The sequence below is a fragment of the Tasmannia lanceolata genome, unplaced genomic scaffold, assembly GCF_043159265.1.
Source record: "Tasmannia lanceolata isolate RefF3 unplaced genomic scaffold, GAP_Taslan_0.1 ptg000002l, whole genome shotgun sequence".
Lineage (NCBI taxonomy): Eukaryota > Viridiplantae > Streptophyta > Magnoliopsida > Canellales > Winteraceae > Tasmannia > Tasmannia lanceolata.
In genome coordinates this window covers 55605161-55631096 of record NW_027518679.1, presented here as the reverse complement: position 1 = coordinate 55631096, position 25936 = coordinate 55605161, and the positions used below count along the sequence as shown (strand labels likewise).

General features: G+C 40.1%; 4 protein-coding genes, 1 non-coding gene and 1 pseudogene across 8 annotated transcripts; 3 read left to right on the top strand and 3 right to left on the bottom strand.

The window, feature by feature from the left end:
- LOC143887287 (putative UDP-glucosyl transferase 73B6) lies at positions 1-1777 on the top strand. Its single transcript, XM_077391401.1, has one exon. The coding sequence runs from the start codon at positions 66-68 to the stop codon at positions 1638-1640; it is 1575 nt and encodes a 524-aa protein (XP_077247516.1). The 5' UTR covers positions 1-65; the 3' UTR covers positions 1641-1777.
- Positions 1778-6735: 4958 nt separating this feature from the next.
- Positions 6736-7862, bottom strand: LOC143879666 (protein transport protein SEC13 homolog A pseudogene; annotated as a pseudogene).
- Positions 7863-7927: 65 nt separating this feature from the next.
- TRNAV-CAC (transfer RNA valine (anticodon CAC)) lies at positions 7928-8001 on the top strand. The gene has a single exon. It is a non-coding gene; the product is annotated as a tRNA-Val (tRNA).
- A 121-nt stretch (positions 8002-8122) lies between these two features.
- LOC143887272 (uncharacterized) lies at positions 8123-11600 on the top strand. Of its 2 annotated transcripts, XM_077391391.1 has the most exons (5): positions 8123-8289; positions 8542-8656; positions 8807-8879; positions 10951-11111; positions 11256-11600. In XM_077391391.1, exons 1-5 carry the CDS (start codon positions 8250-8252, stop codon positions 11323-11325), a joined length of 459 nt encoding a protein of 152 aa, XP_077247506.1. In that variant the 5' UTR covers positions 8123-8249; the 3' UTR covers positions 11326-11600. The 2 variants fall into 2 exon arrangements, with proteins under 2 accessions (XP_077247506.1, XP_077247498.1); XM_077391383.1 differs by having other exon boundaries at positions 10951-11325.
- Positions 11601-12256: 656 nt separating this feature from the next.
- On the bottom strand, positions 12257-14705 carry LOC143887262 (putative pectate lyase 12). Its single transcript, XM_077391377.1, has 4 exons — positions 14459-14705; positions 13445-14190; positions 12845-13050; positions 12257-12505 (listed from the first exon to the last, which is right to left on the bottom strand). The coding sequence occupies exons 1-4, from the start codon at positions 14589-14591 to the stop codon at positions 12325-12327; spliced, it is 1266 nt and encodes a 421-aa protein (XP_077247492.1). The 5' UTR covers positions 14592-14705; the 3' UTR covers positions 12257-12324.
- Positions 14706-19102: 4397 nt separating this feature from the next.
- On the bottom strand, positions 19103-22721 carry LOC143879647 (protein FAR1-RELATED SEQUENCE 5-like). 3 transcript variants are annotated; one of them, XM_077382146.1, is made up of 5 exons: positions 22299-22721; positions 22003-22063; positions 19666-21882; positions 19547-19579; positions 19103-19437 (listed from the first exon to the last, which is right to left on the bottom strand). In XM_077382146.1, the coding sequence occupies exon 3, from the start codon at positions 21859-21861 to the stop codon at positions 19690-19692; it is 2172 nt and encodes a 723-aa protein (XP_077238261.1). In that variant the 5' UTR covers positions 21862-21882; positions 22003-22063; positions 22299-22721; the 3' UTR covers positions 19103-19437; positions 19547-19579; positions 19666-19689. The 3 variants fall into 3 exon arrangements, with proteins under 3 accessions (XP_077238261.1, XP_077238252.1, XP_077238269.1); XM_077382137.1 differs by having other exon boundaries at positions 19666-21886; positions 22299-22720; XM_077382154.1 differs by having other exon boundaries at positions 19666-21869; positions 22299-22720.
- Between the last annotated feature and the right edge of the window lie 3215 nt (positions 22722-25936).

Genomic DNA, 25936 nt, shown 5'->3' with positions numbered 1-25936 from the left:
TCTACAAAACCCAAAAAAACAGACCAAAACCCTCCAATCGCAACAACACAAAAACAGAGAGAAATATGTCTTCCGAAATTCTTGTAATTCCATTTCACGGCCAAGGCCACCTCCTTCCCTGCGCCGAGCTCTGCATCCACCTCGCCGACCGAAATTACAAAATTACCCTCGTCATCCAATCCAATATCCTCCCCTCCATCTCCTCTTCCCTTCGCAACCACCCCCTCATCGAAATACTCCCACTTTCTCCCATAAAAAACACTGACACCAGCGTGGCCCCACAACAACACCACCCTTTCCCGCCCACCGATCAAATCTCCGAACCCTTCGCTGATCTTCTCTCTCAGAAATTCAACGGCTCTGATTCCCCGCCCCCTGTTTGTATCATCGTCGATATAATGATGAGTTGGATCAAGGAGATCGTCGAAAAATTCAAGATCCCGACCGTCAGTTTCTTCACCTCCGGCGCGTGCTCTGCCGCCATGGAGTTCGCCGTTTGGAAGCTCCGGCCGGTCAATCCGAAGCCCGGCGAGACTCTGACGCTCCCCGGCCTACCGGAAGATCTCAGCCTCACCTTCTCCGATCTGAACCAGGCGGATCGACCACCTCCATCGCACAATTCCGCAGGCGGCCAGCCTCCGCCACCTCACGGTTTCGCCGGCGGCCATCCACCTCCACCTCACGGTTTCGCTGGCGGCCACCCTCCGCCACCTCACGGTTTCGCGGGCGGCCATCCTGACGGCGGCCATCGTCCTCCACCAAACCATCATGGCGGACGGCCACCGTGGGTTGGCGAAATGGAGGGCTCGATTGCGTTGTTGATGAACACGTGTGATGATCTTGAGCGTCCGTTTATTGATTACGTGGCAAGGGAGACTGGGAAGCCGGTGTTTGGTGTGGGTCCGCTCTTGCCAGCTCAGTTTTGGAAGTCTCCTGACTCAGTCGTCCACGATGGAGAAATCCGTTCCCAGAGAGAATCCAACGTGAGTGAAAAGGAGGTTCAGGACTGGTTAGATTCAAAGCCACGTGGATCTGTTATCTACGTGGCATTCGGGACAGAGGTGGGTCCCACAGACGACGAGCTTGAAGAGTTGTCAGCGAGTTTAGCTGAGTCGAACCGGTCTTTCATTTGGGCGATCCAAAGAGGTCGACACGGACCGCCGGGTCATCCGGGTCCGGCCCCAGGGGGCGATCTCGAAAAGGATGGCTTCATAGAGGAATTGGCGAGCCGAGCCGAAGATAGAGGGTTGATAATACGAGGGTGGGCCCCACAGCTTCTGATCTTGAGTCATCCATCAACGGCTGGATTTGTATCTCACTGTGGGTGGAACTCGACGGTAGAGGCGCTAGGGCGTGGGGTGCCACTTTTGGCGTGGCCAATACGTGGGGACCAGCACTACAACGCCAAGCTGGTAGTGAGCCATCTCAAAGTCGGCTTCAAGATCCGACCAGCCGATGGCTATACGAATATAAAGAAGAAGGACATTCTCAAAGGGATCGAGAAGCTGATGGGTGATGAGGAGCCGAGGAAACGAGCCGCTGCCCTTCGCTCCCTCTTTGCTGGTGGCTTCCCGGCTTGCTCTTCGGCTTCCTTGGATGCTTTCAGGGATTTTATCCAAGGATCATGTGAACAGGAATAAAAAAGTCTCTTATTTTTTTCTTCTCCATGCTTTCTTTTTCACATATTAGCTTGTACTTTATCTTTTTCTTCCTCTATACTGTACTCGGGTATTTTTTTCTTACAGAAATAGAAACCACAGCCTGATTTGCTTGTGAATGGAAATGTTGATCTGGTGAGCCATGATGGATATCTTAGGCCCGGTTCTTTGTGGATTTTGAGCTACAAACCGTTTCTTGACAAACTCGACTATTTAGGGCCGGTTCGTTTGAGATTATGATAACCGATGGTGAGCCTCCAAACCAATTACTGGACTCAACGCCCCCATCCGGTTATTGCCTGAAAATTCAACATAATTTTGAGCCAACAATCAGTTGGGGGGCGGGGGCTCACAATCGGCTGTCATAATCTGAAACGAACACGGCCAATATTTGAGTCCAATAACTCACTTAATTGATTTTGGACTCAAATCAATTCTGCATCATAGGATGTAGAAATTAGATACTCCGAACCAATTTTGGATTTAAATCAATTCTACATCCAAGCAACATATCCCAGCAAGATGTATATTTTTGCTGGGATATAGAATCTATTTGAATCCATATTCAATTCTAAAACTACGAAGCAAACACCCAATCTCTTAAATGAACCAAGATTTGGTCTTAATCCAAATTTGGGGTCAACAGAACAGTAAGCCCTTTTTTTTTATCAAGAGGCTTAGATCATCCTGTGGAAGGCAAAGAACTGATTAGACTCAATCTAAACCCGTGCTTACGGCATCCATAAGGCGTACATCAGAATATAAAAAGCATTACAATCAGTAGTCCGCTATATCTGCGCACTATAAATAGACACAGATTCCTGTAGGACGCAAGAGAGCGCGCTCTACTCTCTTCCCTCTCATCCTCTCCCCTGCATATTTCATCCCCTTTATTACAATAAACCTAACTACAATTGCTCTCAATCCACTCTCTTGTCACTATAGTACCCCCACTAAACACCCTAAGATAATACTCAAATTACCAAATATTGCCCTCCTGTACTTTGGCCAGGGCCCAGTCCTCATCAAAACATAAGCAAGTTTTGTTTCTCATTTCACTAACCAGATTTTGTCAGCATGGTTGTAAAATGCCGCACTCTTGGATGCCATGCAAACATACGGAATGATGACATCTACATGGCTGTCCTTTTGCCCGCATGGACATAACTGAGCACATGAAGAAGAATCAGTTGATTGTCAGTATTCTCTTTCCAAGTAGGAATTGCTTATTTAGACTTGAACGAAAGGATTTGGCACTCTCAGTTCTCTTTTCCAAATCTCTATGTCAGCTGAGAGGATGCCCTACAAACATCAGTACATCTTCATTCAAAGTATAGGAGAGGTGAAGGAGAATTCAAATTGGCCTGCAATCACTAAATCTGAATGCATCCTTCGTTATAGAGCAGGCAGGTACTGTAGAGAACTAGAGATTACAATGCCAAAGAAGGCAAAAGAATACCAGAAGCAATTACGTGGTTTGTCAGTCATTCAAGGGTCCCAATTCTCTTTACTTGGATGACGACTCTATCAAGTTCCAGAGAATTCGGAACGAAACAATTATGAAGAGGATTGCTATACTATGTTATAATTTGTCCTTGATAATTGGGTTCCCGTTGCTTCAAAGAACGTAACCCCTCCCTCCCTCCCTCCAAATACATGTTTTCAACATCATTTACGAATAGAGAACTACTTCAATCCTCCACGGGGTTCTCAAAATTGTACTACCATTTCACAAGATAGTCCTATCTACTCCCTTAATCAAATTGCATAAACATTATTTCCCTACCAAGTAGTTTCTCCTTTTCCCCTTATTTTTTCTTCACCTTGATCTTCATTTCTTTTCTTGACCTCAAAGTTTTCAAGATCTTGATCGTTTCTTGGTCTTGATCTGTCATATATTGATCTCGATTCTTCTTTCCTTCATCTTCCTTATCTTGGCTAAGATCAACACATCCTTTTCATATCTCTATCTATATTTCTTTCTGGTCTTGCAGGCTACCATATACCCTACACATATCCATACCCTTACCCCTTCTAGATTTCTTTGGGCCATAGTTAGGGAGTTTATTTTATATATATATATATATATATATATATATATATATATATTTTAAATGACGAATTTTATTGATAATAAGATAGCAGGTGGGACCAGAAACCTTGTCTTAACCTTTAACCCATACCCTTTGAAACAGACAAACTTAAGAACAACTCAATAGAGTAAACACCATACTCCTAGAGATGGAGTAGCAGATGAATAGTATCCAGATTAAGTCTAGTTTAGGCGAAAGACATAATCTCTCAAGCCAAAACCTTTGAATCTGTAGTTCCTCTGGAAATAGGTCAAATGCATTCTCTTAGCTATGTAACCATGACACTCATCCCTCTAAATTCAAGAACTATAACTCTACTCCCCAATTTTCCAAAATTTACACATCTAACGAAACTACGCGGTAGCTTAGAAAAAACTCTCCTCAAACAGCTTTACCAAGGCCCGGGACAAACGAGAATGTATGGTGCACATTCTTCTTCGCATCGTGGACAGACTAGTACATCATTATTCCATCTTAGCTACATATATGATTTCTTTCGCATACTACTTGTTGTCTATTCTGTTGTGAGAATGTATGGTGCACATTCCCATAATTCAGCTTGCAAATTCTAAATTTGCATTAAGGGTCTATTTTAATGTATTTAATAATGATAGAAAATCCACTTGCTCTACCCGAAGTTGAACCCGAAAACATTCATCACAAGCCCCAAACAAAAGACCCAGAGGAGAAAAAATGAAAACCGGCAGAGAAATACAAACCATCTACACGGCCTGGGATTGATGCTTGGGTATGAGTATGACTTGCAAAAGCTTCACCATCTTCAGGCCCCAAACTCTTAATAATATGCAATTTTTCATGAAATAGAAAGTACAAAACAAAGAGAATTTTATTTTTAACTAATGGTTCTTACTTTCTTTCTTTCTTTTTTTGATGACATAGGGTATCCCCACCCCAATTTTAGGGCAGTACTGTTCCCTACAGATGCGCGCAATCACCCGTAAACCACTCCCATCGGGAACGCCCAAGGGGATTCGAACTCGTGTCAATGGGGAGCATACCCATGACTTTAAGCCAAAGAGCCACACCAGCACGGGTTAATGGTTCTTACTTTCTACCTTAAAAATTCCTTAATTTCCTCCTCTAGAGGGTTTGGACAATTTGAGCTTTTTCCACTCCACTGAGGAGGAAAGTGAATAACAATGGAGGAGAGAAAAGGGACTAGAGAAGAGGATGAACGCATTTTACTTTCCTATCTAGAACTACAAAGATGACATTATGTGGTGTCCGAACCAATCATACATTTTCCTAGTCAAATCCTATTGCCCTTAGCATATATGAGCCCCTTGGCCCGCACCTTTCCAAACATTCAGAAGTTTGTTGCCGCTCCCAAGGCCATAGCTTTTCTTTGGTGCATATAGCATAGCAAAATTCTAACTAGGGATCAGCTTGCTAACATCATATTTGCCTTGACAGGGTTTGCATCTTCTGTGGTTGCCTAAACAAATCACCGCAACATATCTTCGTACAATCCATGTGGTCCCTCCAAGTGTGGCGCTTTTTCTTTGGTCATTTCTAGGTTAACCCTTTTCCCTATATGCTCGAAATTGATGGATACTAGCTAGACCATCCTATTGGCAATAATAGACTTCACTGTCTTTGGAGAATTCTCCTTTCGTTCTGCATTTGGCTAATTTGGAAGGAAAGGAACAATCACATCTTTATCCAAAATTACGAGTACGCCAGCTAATTAATGCAATCATTGTGGAAGTCCCGGAGCGGGCTTCCAAAATGAATTTGTTTTCAGGCATCAAGCTACATGAGATCATTTCCAATTGGATAACGGTTTGCAATAGTTATGCATCCTCACCTGTCTCATAATTCTTGGTCCAGCCCTCCTTCTGGGCGGCTCAAGCTCAACTTTGATGGCAGCAATAAAGTGCTTAGACCAATGAAGTTGAGGTTAAGAAGGTGAGTAGGGTGTTTTTTAGGTAGGTGGGGGGGGGGCAACTTTGATGCCAAAAACACCCATTTTCTAGATTTTCTCTTAAATTTAGACTGTTCTTGGCGGAATGAATCGCACCGTCCAAAATGAATGGACCAAACCGAATTTTTCCCTGAAATGTTTCATTTGGCTTGATATCGTGTTTTCCATTGTGGAAAGAAACAGAATTGATAACAAAGTTTGAGAGTATGATCTCTGAACAATAGTTTTAAAACTCCCCCGCGTCGTCGTGGACTCCTTCGAGTCGACTCACTTTTACCTTGGCCGTATTCTGCGTTTTCCCGCCGCATTCCACATTTTTCCCTGCAGAGTCAATAAAAACTCCTTTGAGCTATTGTGTACCGTCCTCTTTACGGTACACAATAGCTCAAAAAAAAAGAAGCTTCCAACTTTCTACAGTTCCTTCCCCTCCTTCGAGAAACTTTTAACAACTCTAGAAGATCCATGATTCAATGATTCCACTTTATTTCGCTCAAGAGCTAACAAATTCAAGACCAAATTTAAATTCTAATGCTGGAAAATTGAATTCAAACTGCAGGGTGGCCCAACAGTTCTCCTTCCACAGCAAGCATTTTTCCAATTTCAGCACCAAAGAGAATAAACTCAATAACCCACCACAGTAGATTTTAGTTCTCCTATGAGTTAACCTCTAATTGAAAAGCCACTAACCAACTAAAGACTCGTTTTAATTCATCCTTTCATGACAGCACAATATTACCCCTTATTTCATAGCATGGTATTAGTCATCCTTCCAATTTAGAAACACCAACAAACTTTTAGTTTACCTCAGCCTTCTACTTCATGTCAGAATATTAGTCATGTTTCAATCTCCAGCTGGAGATACAAGACTAAAATGGAAAATTATAAAAGGAAGAACCTCTTATCTATTTGCCTACAGTTACCACTTCTATAAACACAATCAGAAATGCCTACATACAGTCAATAGAATTCAAAAAGAAAGTGATGACTATGTATCACAAAAAACCATAGCTAAAAAAAAAAAAAAAAAAAAAATTAGAGATATTGCAAATGAGACTACTTAATTGCAAACCATTTAACAGTACCAAACCAATTTAAGAAAATCTATTCAAATCCCAAAACTAAAATTGTGACTAATAGTGGATTATCAAAAGAAGGAAAAAACCCAAAAACCTGGATCTAGGGCTCAACAGTGGTAACCTGCTCCCACTCTCCATCAACAGCTTCTTTCCACAACGTCACATTGTTCTTCCCATCAGCCACAGCCAGTAAATTCCCAGTCAGCGACCACGAAACCCTCCAAACCGGCGTCTGAAAATCATTCAAAACCCTCCCTTCCCATTGATCCCCTTCCTTGCCCACCGTCCATATAATAACAGTCCCATCTTGAGACGCACTCGCGATCGTCGATTTCGGAAGCCCTAGATTCGGGGCCCATGCCACATCCCTCACCCAATCCGAATGCATCCGTAGCGCCGGAAAACAATCCAATTTCCAACTCCCATTATAAAGCTTCCAAACCTTAACCGTGTTATCGCACCCGCCAGAGGCCAGCTTCTGGACGGGCTGATCGGATCCGGATCCGACAAGGGATCCGGGAGCGGTGGATGGAGCCCAGGAGACGGAGGTGACGCCGACAGGATGGGCCTGGTCGATCCGGGCCGTGTCCCAGGATCCGTCAGGCCGGGCGGTGAAGATTATGATGTTACCGTCAGATGAGGCGGAGGCGAGGCAGAGGCCGAGATCGTGTGGGGCCCAGGAGATGGAATTGACGGAGGATTTGTGGTGGGAGAAGATGTGGGATTGGGTCCATTCGTTAGGGTTTTGAGATTCTTTCCAGATGATGATACGGGAGTCGTAGGAGCAGGAGGCTAGGATGGATCCGAATTTGGGGTGAGCCCAGGCGAGTTGCCAGACGGGGCCCAGGTGGGCGGTGAGGGTGGCGAGGTGTTGGTGGGAGGAGGAGGTGAGGCCGATTATTTTGATGGTGGAGTCGGAGGAGGCCGTGGCTAGTCGTTTTCCGTAGTAGTCCATGGCTACGTCGTGGACTGTGTCTTCATGACCTGTTTCGATCTTTTCAGATGCCATGGTTTTTTTTTTTTCCTCTGCTCTTTCCTCCTTTCGTCTCCGGCTAGGTCTGGGTGGTGTAGTTGGTTATCACGCTAGCAAATCCCTTGTTTTTTCTCTCCCTCCCTTCCTTAACTAATGCTAGTATATAAATACATGTCAACAAAGTCTGGGTGGTGTAGTTGGTTATCACGCTAGTCTCACACACTAGAGGTCCCCGGTTCGAACCCGGGCTCAGACATACATATCTACTTCAACCCTTTTATTTGTTTTTTCCTTCCAAATTATACCCAAACTGCCCTGTGGGTTTGGAACAAAAAGGTCCTCTTTTCCTTGTTAAATTCCTACCTTGGAATCGAAGATTGGAAAGCACAATGGCCATTGCTTTATTCTCTATAGGAGATGCTCCTCCATTTGAATTTCTTAATCAAGAACTCTCCTTTTTGCAGCCATTAGAACACAAGAGGTCCGATAAAATTTCTTTCAACCATGGGCCAAAAGCTCGGACGATTTTGGGGGAGAGTTCAAGGTATAAATTTTTAGTTTGACTGTGTCTCTCAATATTTCTCACCTTACAGAGTGGTGAAAATGCGATTTATTACTAGAGTTTAAATCAATGTCCCATTGAAAATTATTTCCGTGGCTAAGTTGTATGCATAGTAGAAGAATTGGATTTTGTTTGCAGTTATTTAATTATCCTTTCAAGTTTAATTTTCTACTGCTCCTTACTCCCCTGTCTTTTATCATGAACTGTCTTCTTCTTTTTCCTTGTATGCTATAGGTAAGCAACATGTGCAGAAGATATGCGATAAGATTTTCAATCAATGTGTAGAACAAAATGGGAGGGAGCTTTTGAGATTGAATGATCTTCACCTTGCCATCCTCTTGGTTTATAAGTAAGAGTGATCTATTATTTAATCTGTCCGAAATTGTGTTTTTAAGACCTCTAGTTGGTAGTATGTATTCTTAGTAAGAAGATTCATTTTAACTGAGTCACTCTGTTTATGGTGTGTGATCATTATAAACTTGGGATTGTTTCATTGCAGTGCTGTTAACAAGCATTTCAATGGCCCTCATAAGGAACCTCCCTCTGTAGAAGAAGTTAGAGCTATGATTGAGGTATGTGCTTCTTGACTTCTTGTATATCTTTATGTCGGATACTTCAATGCAAAGCTTCTAACATCATTGTTAATAAGTAGGCAATAAAACTTATCCTGATGCTGTTTAATGAACATATACTGTACCTTTTTAAAACATAGTCTTATTAATAGTAAGGTTTTAAATTTCGGTTTCCATTTCGGTCGGCATGGAAACATAAACATTTCGATCCTGGTGGAAATCCTTTAAGATGACAGAATTGTATGGAAATATATGTAAATGATAATATTTTAATCTTTTAATAAAACATATGCAGATGATGAAATTTTAAGATGAAACTTTGGAAAATGCTAAAATAAGCATAACTTCATACTCAGAAACCATCACATAAGCAACAAAGCCATTATTAATCACATCGAACACCTAGGGGTATGTGTTGCCGTGTGTGTCTAGAAGAGTAAAGTCAATAAAGAAGTACAAAGTAATGAAGTATAACAAAGTACAATAACCAGTCTCCCCTTTAAGGACCCCAACTTTATATCAATACCACATAAAGTTACGAGGTATTATTGATCCCATGCCGATATGACATCCCATGGATAAGATACAGTTACTTTGTTGTGCAATTCAACGGTGTTGCCTGCCAAATATTATTTTATACATTAATGAAATGAAATGAAATGCAAATAATAACATCTTCCATTTTTTATCGTTCCGACCAATTCGAACGAATTTTGGGAATTCCGGTCAAAATTTGGCAATGTTAGTCGAAGAATTCCGGTCAAATTTTTGGAGAAATAATGGTGTGAAAGGAAAATTTCGTTTCGGTGGGAATGGAAATGGAAATATTTCGGTCATTTCGGGAAAATTTAAAACCATGATTAATAGTAGGAATATTAGTATGCACGATGTTTTTAACAAGTATAGTAGGTTTGATGTTGGGGAATGAGGGAAAATTTATGTTTAGCAAAATAGTGTCAGAGTAGCACGGAGGGTTGCACTTATATTTTACTTTTAGGAAGTGATTCCCAAACTCGGGGCTGGGACTACATAATTTTCAGTTTGTGATGGAATGCAAAGGTTAGATGAATCTGAAAGAAAGGGTGACTCCAGCTAAAATCTGGAAAGATTTGTGCAAACATGTCACTGATGATACAGTAACCGAACTTAGACTAAAATTATCATTTCAAAAGATTTGACCTTGCTTTTCAGGATGGAGCACTACTTGATGCAGTCTTTAAGGAAGTATGTGGAAAGGAAGTGAAGATTAGGGTGTACTAAGACATGTCTACGGATTTGTACAACATTATTGATGATAAAACGTGCATGATGCCCTTGATAAGATTTTCCATGATCATGGTCGATGCAGCGGAAGCATGTGGAAAGGAAGTGAAGATTAAACCGTCTTCAATGTGTTGAAGAAAAACCCTGTCTCCCTTTGATGAAAAACCCTTGAATCCAGAAGGAAATAATAGGGAAAAAAACATTTTATTATTCAATGGAAAGATAGATGATCCTTACACACACCATACATCCATATTTATAGAAATTAAACTTAATTTCCTATCCTTTCTCAAACTGTTCATCTTACCGTCCTAAAAAACAACTTCTACTCAAGCTACAAGACTAATTTTAATCCAACTAAAAATCTAGGAAATCCAAAGAAACATGAAATTGTCCTAAATCAATGGTTGATCAACATGTGATTGGTTTAGTCAGTCTCATGCATACAACTTCCTTTCAAATTAGTGTATTACTTTATTTACCTGATAGCACCTTTTAAAGGACAACCATGACTTGTAAATGCACTGCTTATGGTATATATGTACACTTACAACATTAGTTATGCATATACATTAATAATAGAAGGCGCTTTCTTATACGTCACTAATTATGGAAGACTCTCAAAATTCACTTATCTAGCCCTAGACTTGCTGAGCTATCAAGCTTCACGCAATCTTAAGTTATTTTCACGAATTGAGGCAATTTTAATGTTACTATTTTTTTATTTCTCCATTTCTGCTTTCTCTTTGAAGTTCTGAACCGTATATTGGGAATTTGGGATGTTGGGTTTGTTTGATAATGGATGCAGTTGCTTCTAACAAAAGAAAATGTTGAAGGGATCGACCGTGAACAGTTCTATCAGTTGATTTTGAAATCCATCTCAAAAGATCTGAACCAATTACTCATAAACAAGTTTGTACTTGCTCTTCTGGTGGCCCCTGCATTTGCAGAGATAACTAAAATTAGAGGAAAGAGTGTGCCTCGGATAGGAGCTGTTGTGGAGAAGATCCCAACTCCAATTTTAATATCTGCTTACACCATTGGGTTCGTACTTTTCCAAGGTTTCAGTATGGCTATTAAGTAACATAAGTATTGGTTCATGGTTGAATCAGGTCTGAAGGTGTTAGTAATCATTCTGAGCAAGAGAGATGAAAAAGAATATAAGGACTCCAGATGCATTTAATTACTTACTCTTGTGATACTGATATTTTCTATATTCGCCCCTTTTTTCTTCCTTGGGTCATTCAATGGCAGTGTAAAAGCGTAGTCATAAATACACTAGAGGAGGCTGGCCTGGGAAAATAAAGGGGTAAATATATCACTTCCCTTTGCTTTACTTTTTTTTCTTTCTCTGAAACTAGTATTGATAGGTGCTTAATCATTGGTTTACATTACAGGGTACTAAAGATGTAATATAAAGGGCAATGATATTTTCACTCCCCCTACAGTACGCATTCGCTCCCCTTTTAACTTGATTTGACGTCAAAAAGCATTAATAAGGGGAGCGAATGCGTACTGCAGGGGGAGTGAAAATATCATCGCCCTATTTTTATTGTAACAAGTGATTTGTTTATTATGGCATGTTTGGCAACCATAAAATTTTCCTTTCTTTAGAAATTTATTTTACTAAGGTTTGCTAACCCGAGAATTTTCTTGGACCAAATAATAAATGTAATCTACAATTGGTCATATAATTACAATCACGGTTACATAGACGTTTCATATAACTAAGTCCGACTGGATTGCAGGAATTTTCTGGAAAAGTTTGGAAAGAAAATATGTTTCTAACCATCACTGGCATTTCCGTGCTGGCTGTTGCACGTGAGAGCAGCCGCACAAGCTCACTTTTCAGCAGATTTTGTCGTATTCGTCTCACTTGCAGCAGCCAGCCGCGGAATGCCTTTCTGTGATGGACCCTAGCAAATCTCATTTCTAAAAAGTTATTACTTTTTTCACATGAAAAAGATGACTTGGATTGAAAAAACAAAAAAGAAAAAGAAAAACTAAACTCATTGAATTTTTTTTTATAATCTTTATCTAATGCATTGGATGTCCATTCAACATGCTTAACCCTTTTGATTTCACATGCAAGTACACCCACGTAGGACCCAAAATTGTTTATTTCTATTGATCATAGAATTGATTTTCTTTATAATTGCTCTAGAAATAATAATAATAATATTTAAAAAATGATCAAGGAAAACATAAAAATAAATAATGATAAGAAACAAAAAGATGGAAGATGGCCGGGGTCGGCCGCACCCATATATGTCATTCCATGGTATCCACCGCGGCTCAAGCCCTTGCCGGTACTGGTCCCACCAGGGTTGAAACCAAGGGAATTGGTGCTCCCTCTGCTGTCCCTACACCACCCACCAAACCAAAAATTCTAGTCATCAATCATTCAATCACATGCTAATCACTTTTTTCCATGAAAATTTTTATTGGGCCATAGAAAATTAACTTTCAAGCCCACGAAAATTATTTTCCAAAAGGAAAAATTTTACCCTTTTTTTAACAAAAATTGCAAACCTAATAAGTTGAGATTTTTTTTCAATGGAATTTTTTTACACCTCATTCCATAGCATGTGTGTTGCCCACCATTTTACACCCATGCATGGAATAGGTGGTGCCCATCATTTTATAATTGATGTTTTGATACAAAAAAGAAAGGGTGGGAGAAAGAAAATGGAGATGAATACCCGGGCACAGCCAAGACACCGGCATTCATGGTTAGCTGGTCGATGAGATTTGCTGATTTGGGCTTCATACTGGATGCCTTGTAGTAGTTTGCATCCGATCCTTCACCGGAGGAAACGAAGAAAGCTCCGTTCACCATTATATCTCCTTCTGATCTCCAATTCCACCCTCTCCACACATTCTCCTCCGCATCAACCCTCTTCGTCACCTGTGCACCGTACATTTTTTAAACATGAATTTTGGACTTCAAAATGGCAGAATCTCGAAAAGTCATAAAAAAGTTTTTAATTTGTGCTCTCCAACAAGTATAAGAACTCGTAAATTGGATAAGTGGTTGAAGAGTTATGATATATTTTGTTGAGCCTAAGCTAGTTATATGTGTCTTTTAGTCCCTAAGCTAGTTAGTGGAAAAGTTTGGTCGTTTTTATTCAAAGAGTCTTCCATTTAAAGTGTTAGCAACCATCTGTAAAAGGAATTTTTTTTTACCAAGAAAAGGTTTTCAGATTATTTGACAAGAAATTTACTTCTTGTTCTTCCACCACAACCCAAAGGATTGAGTTTGTCGATCTGAACGATATCAACAACAGAAGAGTAAATAGTACCTCCTTTGCATTTCCATTTGAGGGCGCAGTGTAACGATTACCCTGGCTATTGATCGTGGGACCCCCGCTGCCGCCGACCGCGTACATCCCCCACTGCGTGTAATCGTTGTTCACGACGTGGAAGTAGCCACGTCGACACCGGGGCATCCTCTCAACGAGGTTCTTCCCAAAATGGTTAAAAGCTACGGTGACCTGCATCCCGGAATCCGGCAAATAATCATCACTATTACCCAGAAGCATCACCTTGTCGTGGTTAGAGAAATAATTGTTCGATATAGTAATCCGCGTCGACCCCAATATCACGTCGATCAGACCGTCTGTACAGTAAGACAACGAACAATGGTCGATCCAAATATCCCGAGCTCCAGAAATACTGATCCCATCGCCGTCCGATCTCGACCTCCACTCGGAAAAAGTGGGGCTCAACCGGACATTCCCTTCCTCCGATTGAACACAGTTGTGGATGTGGATATTGTGGATGATCACATTGGTCACGTTTTGCACTGTTATGCAACCACCGCCGGTAATGTGGACGTTGGCACCCCTACCATCAATGGTCTTGAAGCTGTTCAAAACCATGTCATACTTTAATTTTATTCCCATATCCGCCGAGAATACGATCCAGAGCGGCTCTTTCTGAATTACCCCGTACCGGAGAGTCCCCGGAGTTGGGTTGGCGGCGTCCTCGTCGGACGAGTCAGTGACTACGTAGATTTTCCCATCCTTTCCTCCTAAGGCGTTTTTACCTGTTGAAATATAAATGATTAAATAAAACCAACTCTAATAGCTTAAGCTTTGGGAGTAACAGGTTGTTTCACATGGTATAGAGCTATTGCACGCCTCACGGTAGGTCTAGTTTCAAAACCCAAAAACTTTTTGATATTAAAAATTCACATATAAGGCCAACCCAAAAAAAAAGGGGCCACACGTGAGGGGAGTGCTGAAGTATAAATGATTAAGTAACACCAACTCTAAAAGCTTAAGCTTTTTGAGTAATTGGTTGGTTTACATTACCGAATCCAATTCCGCAGTTCGCTAATTGCTTACGGTTGTTTTTCCAATTCAGGTTGGACCTCCAACAATCATCAATGGGGTTTCCTGTCAACCCATATTTGGCACTCTCCAATACCATATTCCTTTGGAACATAGATTCGTTCAATCTCCTGTTCAACCAGAACAAAAACAAAAATTAAGTATAAAATCCTACTAAACTGCTAGGATTCTGGTTCAGATTATTATACCTTTGAACTTCTTTAACGACGGATTCAGGATCCGGATGTGGAAGATTAAAGCTTGTTGTTAAAACAGTGGATGAAAGTATTTCTAACAAGATTAACAGAAAGCATATCTTTAGGACCATCTTTCTCTTCTTCCACTGCTTTGTTTCCTGTGCTTCTTCAGTTCTTCTTCATTCGACTTACATTAAAATTTTCATGTCTTCTAATTTATGTAGTTTTTTCGTATCCTATATTCCTATTGTGGGCTGTTTCCATTTAGCCCAAAGAGCAATAGAGCATATGATTTCCACATATACAACCGAATTGCCATTCTTTTGTTGTTGCCAAAAACACAACATCAGAACCTGCCTTTCATTGCTCCAGTCATATTTGGCAACTGGTAAACTTGGAAATGTCGATTCTTCCTTTCATTTATTAAGGGTTTGGTTTTCGTTTCTAATTGCACCATTAATATCTACTTACCATATTTAGCCTGCAATTATTTTGGCAACAATCTCTCTTTCCCTCATACCCACACAGACAATGAAAGCTTCCGCATTTGGGTACTTACTTAAAAAACAGAAGCTTTTTTGGGCCTTAAGAGATCCAAAGAAACTAACCATCAATTGGACGGTTCATATTAATCGCGAATGGACCCACTACACTGTGGTGGACGTGCTACATTGTATTACAATGAGGCAGTGCCCCACTGAAACATCTTCATATATCACAGTTACACACAGGCACAGATTTTAGGTAGGCCCACTAGAATTCCATGAATTATACAATCATAGCTATTCATCTCGAGAGAGGTAGAGAGAGTGTCCTCTCTCTCTCTGCACATTTTGGTTTTTGGTATGTGAAATCCAATCTGGGAAATTGGAGTTTTGTTCGTGGGTGATTTCAAAGCTGGGTTTCTGTGCCATTTAGGGTGCAACTCGGGTCAGGTTCAACCTGAAAAAAAAGTCGGGTCGATGGGTTCGGGTTGAAAAAATGGGTTCCTTTGGGTCGGGTCGGGTCGGCCTCAACTCGACCCAACCCAACCCGAGTTGCACCCCTGTCCTGCCATCACATATAACTAAAAAATTCTTGTACGCGTATTTTTAGAAAGAGCATATCATCTTCTTGTTGAAATTTCAAAGGATTGTTGGAAACAATATGACTAGAATAGCCTTATCTTCTTTGTAACACTAAATTATTCAGATTGGCTGTAACTAACAGAATTAACACTGAGACTCCACAATCGTGTACCCTTAAAAAAATTTCATGGATTCATCAATGTCTTCATCATAAATCAGCTCATAGAAATTTTCCAGTACATCCTCTAGTTCCTTGTAATATTCATCAGAATCAGACTATCGAATCATTCACCTCATCCAAGTACTTGTCGTAGTCGTGATCATGAATTCCTTCAACCATTCATCATAACTTTTTCATCTTTGGTGCTGCGATTGATGAAGTTGAATTCTTCTTCCTTGTAAGCTCATCCTCCACTTAGGCATATTGTGTTTTGGTTCCCGAACGCTCCTCTATTCTAATCTCCGCTCGATCAAACCCCATTTCCACCTCCCAGTTGGCTTAGAATTGAGTTTTGCATTTGGAGACCTCTTGATTGGTGGGATAATTGATCTCCGTCCGTGTGGCCCCAATCAATCCTTTCTACAAGAGTTGAATATTATGCAGAGCTCAATCCATCAGTCTTGTCGTATCAGGACATTAACCGTCCCAAAATGCTTGTTGATATTCCTTCGGCCTCCAAAAGTTCCATGAAAGTAATTCCTCATAGTTATGCTGCCAAATATATGTTCACATCTTCATTGACATGTATATTTCACCGAGCCTCACTCCAAGACACTGCCGAGATCATTGTGTCTTTCATGTGGGTCGGAACTAACCCAACAAGGAATTTTGCTACCTTAGTGCTGTAAGAGTTACAGCCGCCGTTCACCAGTGCTTCAGTTGTTGGCTCCCTTATCATAAGTTGCCTGCTTCCTTATCATCAGGTCACCAACTTGCTTGACCTTCCAGCACTGGGCAAGCATCAACCCCCATACATGGTGTTATGACTTTGCAGAGACTGTTTTGGTAAACTAAGAATATTATGTTCTATCCTTAATTGTCTGTAACTATAAACAATCTCTAATTCAACCTCCTCAATTCCAAATAGAAATCTCGAAGCTAGAAAACAACCACATCTTCTCCCCAAAAAAATAGACTTTCTAAAAGCAAACAAAAATACTGTAAAAATCCAAATAAAATCAGAACTCATATGAAAAATCTTCCTTCAAAGGTCATCCATTCTTTTCCAATTTTTATATTAAGGACCTATGGATTTGTGCCACATCAACAACAATGCTATCAAGAATGTGGTTGATATTATTTTTGACCATTACCTATGAATTACATTGAGGTGATTGCTGTCTTGTGTTTCTAATAATTAGCTCGAGCTAGAGCATGTCCTAAAGAGATCAACAAATCAATAGCAACAGGATCGTAGACATGTCTTCAAAAAATATTGAGTGAAAATGAGATTCAACATGCCCACTGTCCAATCAAAACCTGGAAAATGTTGTAGATACTTGTCTGCTGTGAATCTGGATCCGTAACCAGCTGGAGTTAACTAACCTGGGACAAATTCCAGCTTCAAGGAAACAAGCTGAGGAGCACAGCAATTCCACCTCTAGCAGCCAAGGCACAGAAATAACTGGGAGGAACAAATCAGCAGAAAAGAATTTTACTAAGCTCAAAGAATTCAGCAGCATAAAAACAAAATGAAGCTTCAAAAAGTCATGTCCTTGGCTACCCATTCCAAGGGTCTGTACAATAGGGCAATTTAACCACGCATGCCCAGCCCTTTTTTTCCTACTTCAATCTAATTACTACCACTCTGAAGTTGTATCGAAAAGTCCCATTCCAGCTAATCATTAAACCCAGCAATTGTAATGTACCAGCTGAAAATCAAGTCCTAATCCGTTAAAAGTTCTAAATTCCTACCCGAGTATGTTCAAAGTCTCAAACTAATAATTTAACTTGAACTCTAGGTACTGTCATCCTATCCCAAGCAAGATAGGTTTCCATCCTTGTTCAAACACCGCTTTTGCTATAGTTACAGCAGTTTCAGGAGTTTTGCAGGCCATACAGTGATCCTTAATGAGAACTCTTCAAAACCCTATTTAATAACTTCCAAAAATTCAAGAACACCCATTATTCTCCCCTTCCCTGAAAAATGGAATGTTTTCCCTCAGTTTCAGTCCCATCTGATGTGCCTGGGTCCACCTGCTGACATTAGCGGGTGTCAGACAGCTGTCAGCAATTCTGCTCCTTTTAGATCCAAAATCCTCAAGCTCTTCCCTCTTCATACAATTTTCGTGATTTTACAGGATTTCCACTAAATTTTCAACTGAAAACTTCACTCTTCCATTTTCGTGGTAAACGAAATCGAAACCAAAACCGAAATTTAAAACCTTGGTTATGTGATTATCCTAACGTGTGGAGTTGGTGGCAAATAATAGGGCCTGGACATATTCCTATTCTACACACAGATATACGTAACGGTGGTAAAAAAAATGGAAAGCAATGAGTAGGTGAGTTTCTCCAACAAAAGGAAAAGGAAATAATAAATTCCTACCCAGAAATGTTCTACAGGAATACTTTATTAGTAGTAAAGGTTCAGAACAAAGAGAGCCCAAAAATTAAAACGATGATAAAGCACCCCTTTATTTACTAGGAATGCTCCCATTCAAGTGGTTTTAGTAGTATGGGGCCACTTATCATCACCGGAAAACACACTGTCAATCTGTCATGCACCCTAGTAAAAATGGGAAATAAACACTTCTGTTAACATCGATAAATAAACCAATTATTTTGATAAGCATTGTATACAACTGTTAAAAAACTTCCCCACATCAATCTTTGACTGACTGGAGTCAACTTCCTTTTATTGTGGTCGTGGTCTCGTTCGAGTCCAAATTTTGTCCTACCAAGTCAATCAAAACTCCTTGGACTCGCTCGAGTTAATGAAACTTTGACCACGTCAATGATTGACTTGGCCCAGTCAAGTCCATTTTACCATGGCTGAGTTCTTGTCCAAGCCCGAGTTTTGAAACGTTGATTGTACTTGGAGAACTGCTTCCAAGCAAAAAGTGCATTTCTAGCATGTCTATGAAATTAACCAAAATACATTCCACTAACAGAAGTAAACTAAGTCTGTTAAAATGGCAGTAGAGCAAATGTGTGGTAATGAAGTGAATCATTTGAGAACCAAAATAAATTTAGAAGGTTAAATCCAACACCTAAAATATAAAATATAGACTAGGATACCTGTTAAAAGGTAAATGAGTCACCAATTATCACAGCAGTTGATCCAAGCATGACTTAGTTTGACTTATCTCTCAAATGAAACCTTTCAAAATACAAGAGAAGGATAAAGAAAGAAATGGAATGACAAAAATAGCCTCACTGCATTCAAATCACTTGTACTTGAAGAATAAAAACTAAATTAGCGACATTTGATTACACAAACGTCAACATGACTAGACACCTAAATACACATCTACAAAGCTAAAACAACATCCAAGATGCCCAAAATGGCATGACCAAGAAAAAAGAGGACCATGTTTCTTTTTCAATATTTCCATTTGGATTCTTACACATCTATAAGAGGAGAAACCTCATAAGTAGGCTATGTAAAAGAAGTAAAGAAGTAAGCATTCAAGAACATCACTTCAAAAAGTGCTCAAGGTCCAAAAGAAGGCTGCTCCCAAGCCACTGAGAATCCTACAAACAGATTCAATAACACATTAAAATTAGAAGTTAGAACAGGATACAGAGATAAAAGTTCTCAAGAAAACTAAGGGTGATATTGAGAAACATCATTAACACATACCTCCTCGGTGCTAAGAAGAATTTGCAACCTTATCTGGATCAGAAAATGTGGGTCAAATTATGATAATTGACAAGAATGATTAGAAAAAGCAAGAAGTAACTAATTGTCAAAAATTATACCTTGTGACAATTTTTAGGCCGAAACTAGGGAAGCCAAGAGTGCCATTGTGGAGGGTTCTCTGGAGTTACATGATTCATTGTAATATCTGGTTCACTCTGCACACTGATAATATCTCCCTGGCTACTAGCACATGCTGAGGTGACAATATGTGAGGCTCTCGCAGCTTTTTTATTAACAATTTTTTCCCAAGCCTCTCTTAGAACATGAGCTGCCACACCGTAACTCTCTACAGAGGTCGCCCCTTCCTCCACACATCTAATGGCTTGCTTGCATAAATTATTGAATCGCAAGGTCAAAGATTCTCGACAATTTGCTTGCATTGCAATTCCTCTTTCATCCAACACAGCCCCACTTTTAGCATTTCGTGTCCATCGTTTTAGGATGTAATGAGATGGGAGGATCATAACATTTGATACAGCAAAGACCTTAAATATATGTCTACAAAGAATTCCCGAAACCTCAAACATCTGGCAGCTACAACTTGCTATGTTCTCAGCGATGTCAAATGTAACAGCTTGTGCCTTCTGATGTTCCTCATATTTTACCACGCTATACGTGTGAATTCCACCATCCTCCTTGACTTTATTTGCAACATAACCAAGGCTCTCAAATATTTCCTCTTGAAATCTCATGAACATTGCTCTTGTAAAGATGTCTCCCGCTTGTTTTTCAATAGGAAATTTTGTCTTCAAGTTCGGCTTGGTGTGCATTGTTAGAACATCCTCTTCAAGTTCCTTTGCATGCAATCGATCTAGGGCTCTTTCATACTGCGTAACTAATTCTTGCAAAGTGGTGTTTGCATTCACATACCCATCAAAAAATGAGTTTATACTTCCATTTTGCTGTGTTGTATATATTTGAGCAAAAAATGTGGCCCGCAAGTACACCGGGACCCATTTTTGACGAGCGTTATATAAAGACTGAAGCCACCCATCCTCCCTAAGCTCATACCTATTGATGAGTGATTCCCACCATGATTCAAACTCATAAACTGTCTCTGTCAGATCAATGCATTTCTGGAATTCCCCTTGGAAAGTGGGATGTACATGATACACATGAGGCAATTGCTTTGAAGCTTTATTTAAGATGCGCCACTTGCAAAAACTGTGCCGGGTTTTCGGGAATACCCGACCAACTGCTGCTTCAATAGCAGCATCTTGATCAGTGATTATTAAGACTGGATGGCGTTCAGACATAGCTTCAAGCCATGTCTTAAATAGCCAAACATATGATGATTCCGTTTCATCAAGGAGTAGTGCGCAACCAAATAACGTAGACTGTTGGTGATGGTTCACTCCCGTGAATAGTACAAATGGCATTTCATATCGATTTGTCTTATATGTTGTGTCAAAATACACCACATCACCAAAATAATTGCAAGCCATCCTCGACTTTACATCAGCCCAAAATACACTGCACAAAGACTGATCCTCGTCAATTTGTATTCCATAAAAAAATGCAGGATTCTCAGATTTCAAAAGCCTGAAATAGTCTAGGACATTTTGAGCATCTCTTCCAAGGCTCGTCTTTCTCTTTCTAACAGTCTGAATATGACTTCTACCATCTTCAATGAAGGCAAAATTGCTCATTCCATTACTGTCAGCACCAAACACAGATGACATTTTACTCATGCCTATTCTTGCCCCATCAAATGTGTTAGCCAAGTTTCTTGAAATATCGGTCACATTCCTATGCGATCTTAGGGAAAGCACTTGGATTGGATCAAGTAACGGATGATTATGATCCTTCACAAATCTTGTAACAACCCACTTCCCAGTATCATTTTTCTTCACCAGAATCATTGCCTCACAACCTTCCCTTGTAATTGCCCGTGGACGTTTAACTCTGTTTTCATTATGTTGATGTTTTTTCGAGCGATAACCCTCTTTGCAACAAACAAATCTCCGAGCGATATTAGTTCCATCTTTCCTTGAACGGCGGTTCCTACTAACACGGCTCCCAAAACCAACACGCCTAGCATATGCATTGTAGAATATCCTTGCAGACTCCTCGGATTCAAACACCATACCGACGTACGGTTCGAGATCTTCACCTTGTTCAGAACTACCCATCATTTCATGATCCCCACCCACATAATGTTCAGAATCCAGTCCCATAATAGACTCTGTCCTATCAACTTGAGAACCCACATTGCATTCTAGCAATACCTTATCACAATTTGTGGTGTTTTCCATGATGGTTTCTGATAATAAAATCTAGCTTTAGGCATCAACAAAAGAGAGAAATTACAAGATAAAAAAAAAAACAGTGATTTGAAAAATGACAAAAAATACAAAAATCAAAGGATAAAAATTAAAACATTTGCATAAGCTTACATGTTGGAGAATTGTTCAATTCATATGTCACAAAAGTGGGGGACTGATACTGCTTAGATTCCTATAACACATGAAGAAACAACACAACATAACCCTAAATCAGAGCATGAGTAGTGCCAGAGAACTACAGAAGCTCATATAACAGTAGAATGATGACATTTGCTTCATCACATCATTGCCAGAAATATTTAAAATCAGGAACAAGCAAAAACAGATACAATCAATTCAAATTACATAAATGATTAGATAAATTTGCAATTTTTATATGAAGAAGAATAAATGAATGAAAATCAGACCTAGTGTTTTACGCATCTGCTAAGGACTTCTCGCAACTCTCCTTCAATCGCCTATTTCCAGCCAAAATTGAAAGACGAAAGATCCAAAATCAAGAACCCTAGAATGCATAAAACTGTGATTCTCTTATATCTCGATTCAAAGGAAAGCGCACCGTTTTGACAGATTTTTGAGAATTGAGTAAATGTTCTCGGATCCTAAAAGGAATTAGGACTACAAATCGATCAATACCGAGGGACTATGGTTTTCCGATGAGAAATTGAGATTTTTCAAAACCCTACGACAAAAATAAGTATTCTTCTTCTAATTCTCAAAAATACGCCTAGGAGGGTGTTGTGCTGCTATTCGGATCGGGTTGGGTTACAAAACACAACGCAAGCCCATGATTCTGGGCCAAGCCCGGCCCAGCCCGAATTTGAATCTTGAGACTTGAATTGGGCTTGTGCTGAACACGAGGAATCAAACAATTCATAAAAAAAAATGGAGGCCCTCTTTGGGAGCCTTTTAACTAGGGCTGCAACTCGGGTCGGGCGGGTCGGGTCGGGTTTTTTTTCGGAAAACCCACGATTCCCAAACCCGGCCCTACTCATGATAAATCTCGGGTCGGGTCGGGTCGGGTCGGGTTTTTTCACGTTGACGCAATTTTTTAAGGAAAATTCTTGTTTGGCAAGGCAACTCAACTCATAGAAGTAGAAATTACACTCACATTACACTTGAATCAAACAATTATGTAATTACACTCACATTACACTTGAATCAAACAATGCCGTAATCAAACAATGTTGTAATTACAATCAAACAATGCTAAATCAAACACTTGAATCAACTCAACTCATAGAAGCAGAAATTACACTCACATACAATAACAGTGGGTGTGTGGGTTTTCACTTTTAACTTGTAACTAACAATAGAAAAAAATGTACATACTATAACTTATGTAACTCGGGTCGGGTCGGGTCGGGCCCCTTCAAACCCGGCTCGACCCAAAACCCATGAAACCTGAACCCGACCCAAGTTATTTTCGGGTCGGGTCGATGCGGGTCGGGTAAAACCCGGCTCGAGTTGCAGCCCTACTTTTAACGGTGTACGCCTCATCTAAACCATCCATTTTTTGCACCTTACCTATAGGTTGTGCCCCGAAACTTATTTTTATAAGACTAGCATTCTTGGGCCATGAGGCATTAGAGTAAAATTATGGCCCCACCGGATATGTGGGTTTTGATTGGATGGGATGTACATTGTCAAAACATAGTGTAAAATGATGGGTCATGCCTTATGAACGAATGTATTTGGAAGGAGTTGGTGGCCCACTCATTGGTGTAAAATAGTGGGCCCCAGTATATGTATGGGCTTGGTAGAGATGGTGGGCCCTACCATATGAAAACATGAGGTGTAATATAGTGCCCCCGGGTCCTTACCTCGTCAGAACATGTGTTGTAAAAATGATGAGCCCCACCCATGTTATGCAGGAGGTGTAAAATATCCATCAAAATCAAAATTCCAATAAAATTAGGGCGATGATATTGTCACCCCCCCTACATTACGCATTCGCTCCCCTTTTAGCTTGATTTGACGTCAAAAAGCATTAATAAGGGGAGCGAATGCGTACGCAGGGGGGGGTGACAATATCATCGCCCTAAAATTATTCTGAAAATAAGTTTATAGAAAAAAATTTCCATGAGAAGAAAACCAATGACAAAGGAAAGACACATGTTTGGTATATGTTATAGATAGATGATAAAAAAATCTTACTAACGAGACACAATTTCTCTTTCTAGTGATGTTTGCCCTCCCCTTAACTCACCCTTTAAAAGCTAAGCTAACCGTTAAGGGGAGGGTGCCCAAGTCCTTATATGCCCATCCACATCTCTTCACTTTTCCATGTGGGATCTTTAATTTTGCATGGAACCCCAACAGGTAGAACGTGATATCGATCAAAGCAGTCCAAATTGTTTACAAGCAAGAATCTCAAAGTGACAATATTGCATATGCATTGATCTTCAGTACAAAAAATGCCATATAGGACAGCCTCATTTTTCGTGGCTAATGCTTCATCTTTAGCAAGGGATCAAAATAAACCGCATAACGACGAGTAACGGTAACACTGTCGCCGCTATAGTTACTGAATAATTCAATGAACCCATTTTCTGTAAAATATACTAGGACGGATAACTATTTGTAGCATTAGTGACAATTAGATATGCCGTCCATATGAAACTATTTTGGATTATGGTGGGGTCTTCTTTTTTTTTTATTGGTAAGCTGGGGATAGGCAGGACTCTGACCAGATATATATATATATATATATATATATATATATATATATATATATATAAAGAGAAGGAATACAAGAAGCATAGAGGCAAACCAACCCAACCCAACCAGAGGCTGGGAGAAAACAAACCCTTCCACAGGCGGAGAGGGCACTACAAAAGAAGAACAAAAGAAAAGAAAACAAGGAGGCCAAAACAGAAGACCAAATAGGGGCAGCACCAGGAGCCGAGAGCAAATCAAAATGGAGAGGCCGCGGAATCCAAGAACACCCAAGCAAAGAACTCCAAAACGAAGATAATAATCAACCAAAGGCACAATCCAACTAAAATTGAACACAAACAACCAGATCAGCCGGCTTTGGGAGGCTTGGAAATGGCGGGTAGGACACAATTTGTTAGGGGCCTAAGAAGGAGGGGTGAATTTTTTACTTTTTTCGGTTAACCAATTGCCAATTACCATCTGGATCTTCAGAATTAGGAAAAATGCCATTTAAATCTTCAAGAGATGAGAATCTGTTTGCTCTACCAAGAGAGGGATGGATGCGGGATCCAGAGGATTCCCCAATGGCAAAGGTGCTGCTGCGAAAAGAGTGAGCTTTTGGAGGTTCAACTTGGGCCAAAGGGGATTTCTGGGTAGGCGAGGCTTTGGGATCTATTGATTCTCCTTTCTGGAAGAGGACTGGCTTTTGGACTTGTCTCCATTCCTTCTTTGTCGGGGCTATACCATGGTTAAGCAGATGATGGCAATCCTCAGTGCAAAAGGTGGTTTTTACATAACCTTTTGAAATAGGTGGTTTTTTTCCTAGTAGAGCCTTGGGATTTAACTCTCTTCTCTTTGCTCTCTATGGGTAATGACGCCCTTACTTCCCTTTATTTCAGCAATGAGACTCTTGCACCATGAAACTATTTTAGCTGACAACCATATGCTACTCACTCACCTCACAATTCTGATTCAGGGCAACTACGTGCAATCAAACTGATCCTTGCACATTCTTATTTTGTTTGATAGATGAAAAAACTTTCAAAGCAATAAAGAGGCGTGTATGTATCAAAAAAAGACTGTAAATGTCAACTCCCTATCATTATTTGACTTTTTCCAGCGAAGCTATTTGAGAAGTGGGAATCTGACAATTATCTTCTTTACCTATGTAAAATTAGGAGAAGATTTCACTAATTCTTGGATTATTTACAATAGAGCTCAAGGTGTGCTTATATGAGCACATACATGATAAACATAGAAAGAGATCAAGCAGACTATGGAAAGAGATAATGATAGAATATTCTAATCTAATCTACTTACTAATTAAATCTAGCTGCCTATTCTAGTGGGTTGCCTCATTAACCAACTTGCCTAATCTCCCACAAGA

Bases quoted from the DNA above. Each gene is read 5' to 3' on its own strand.
- LOC143879647 (XM_077382146.1), bottom strand. From the start codon at position 21,861: ATGGAAAACACCACAAATTGTGATAAGGTATTGCTAGAATGCAATGTG.
- LOC143887272 (XM_077391383.1), top strand. From the start codon at position 8,250: ATGGGCCAAAAGCTCGGACGATTTTGGGGGAGAGTTCAAG. The intron at 8,657-8,806 runs GTAAGAGTGATC...GTTTCATTGCAG, and splicing joins GCCATCCTCTTGGTTTATAA to TGCTGTTAACAAGCATTTCA. The intron at 8,880-10,950 runs GTATGTGCTTCT...TAATGGATGCAG, and splicing joins AAGTTAGAGCTATGATTGAG to TTGCTTCTAACAAAAGAAAA.
- LOC143887262 (XM_077391377.1), bottom strand. From the start codon at position 14,591: ATGTTCCAAAGGAATATGGTATTGGAGAGTGCCAAATATGGGTTGACA. The intron at 14,191-14,458 runs GTAATGTAAACC...ATATTTCAACAG, and splicing joins GAACTGCGGAATTGGATTCG to GTAAAAACGCCTTAGGAGGA. The intron at 13,051-13,444 runs GTACTATTTACT...TACGGTGCACAG, and splicing joins CAAATGGAAATGCAAAGGAG to GTGACGAAGAGGGTTGATGC.
- LOC143887287 (XM_077391401.1), top strand. From the start codon at position 66: ATGTCTTCCGAAATTCTTGTAATTCCATTTCACGGCCAAGGCCACCTC.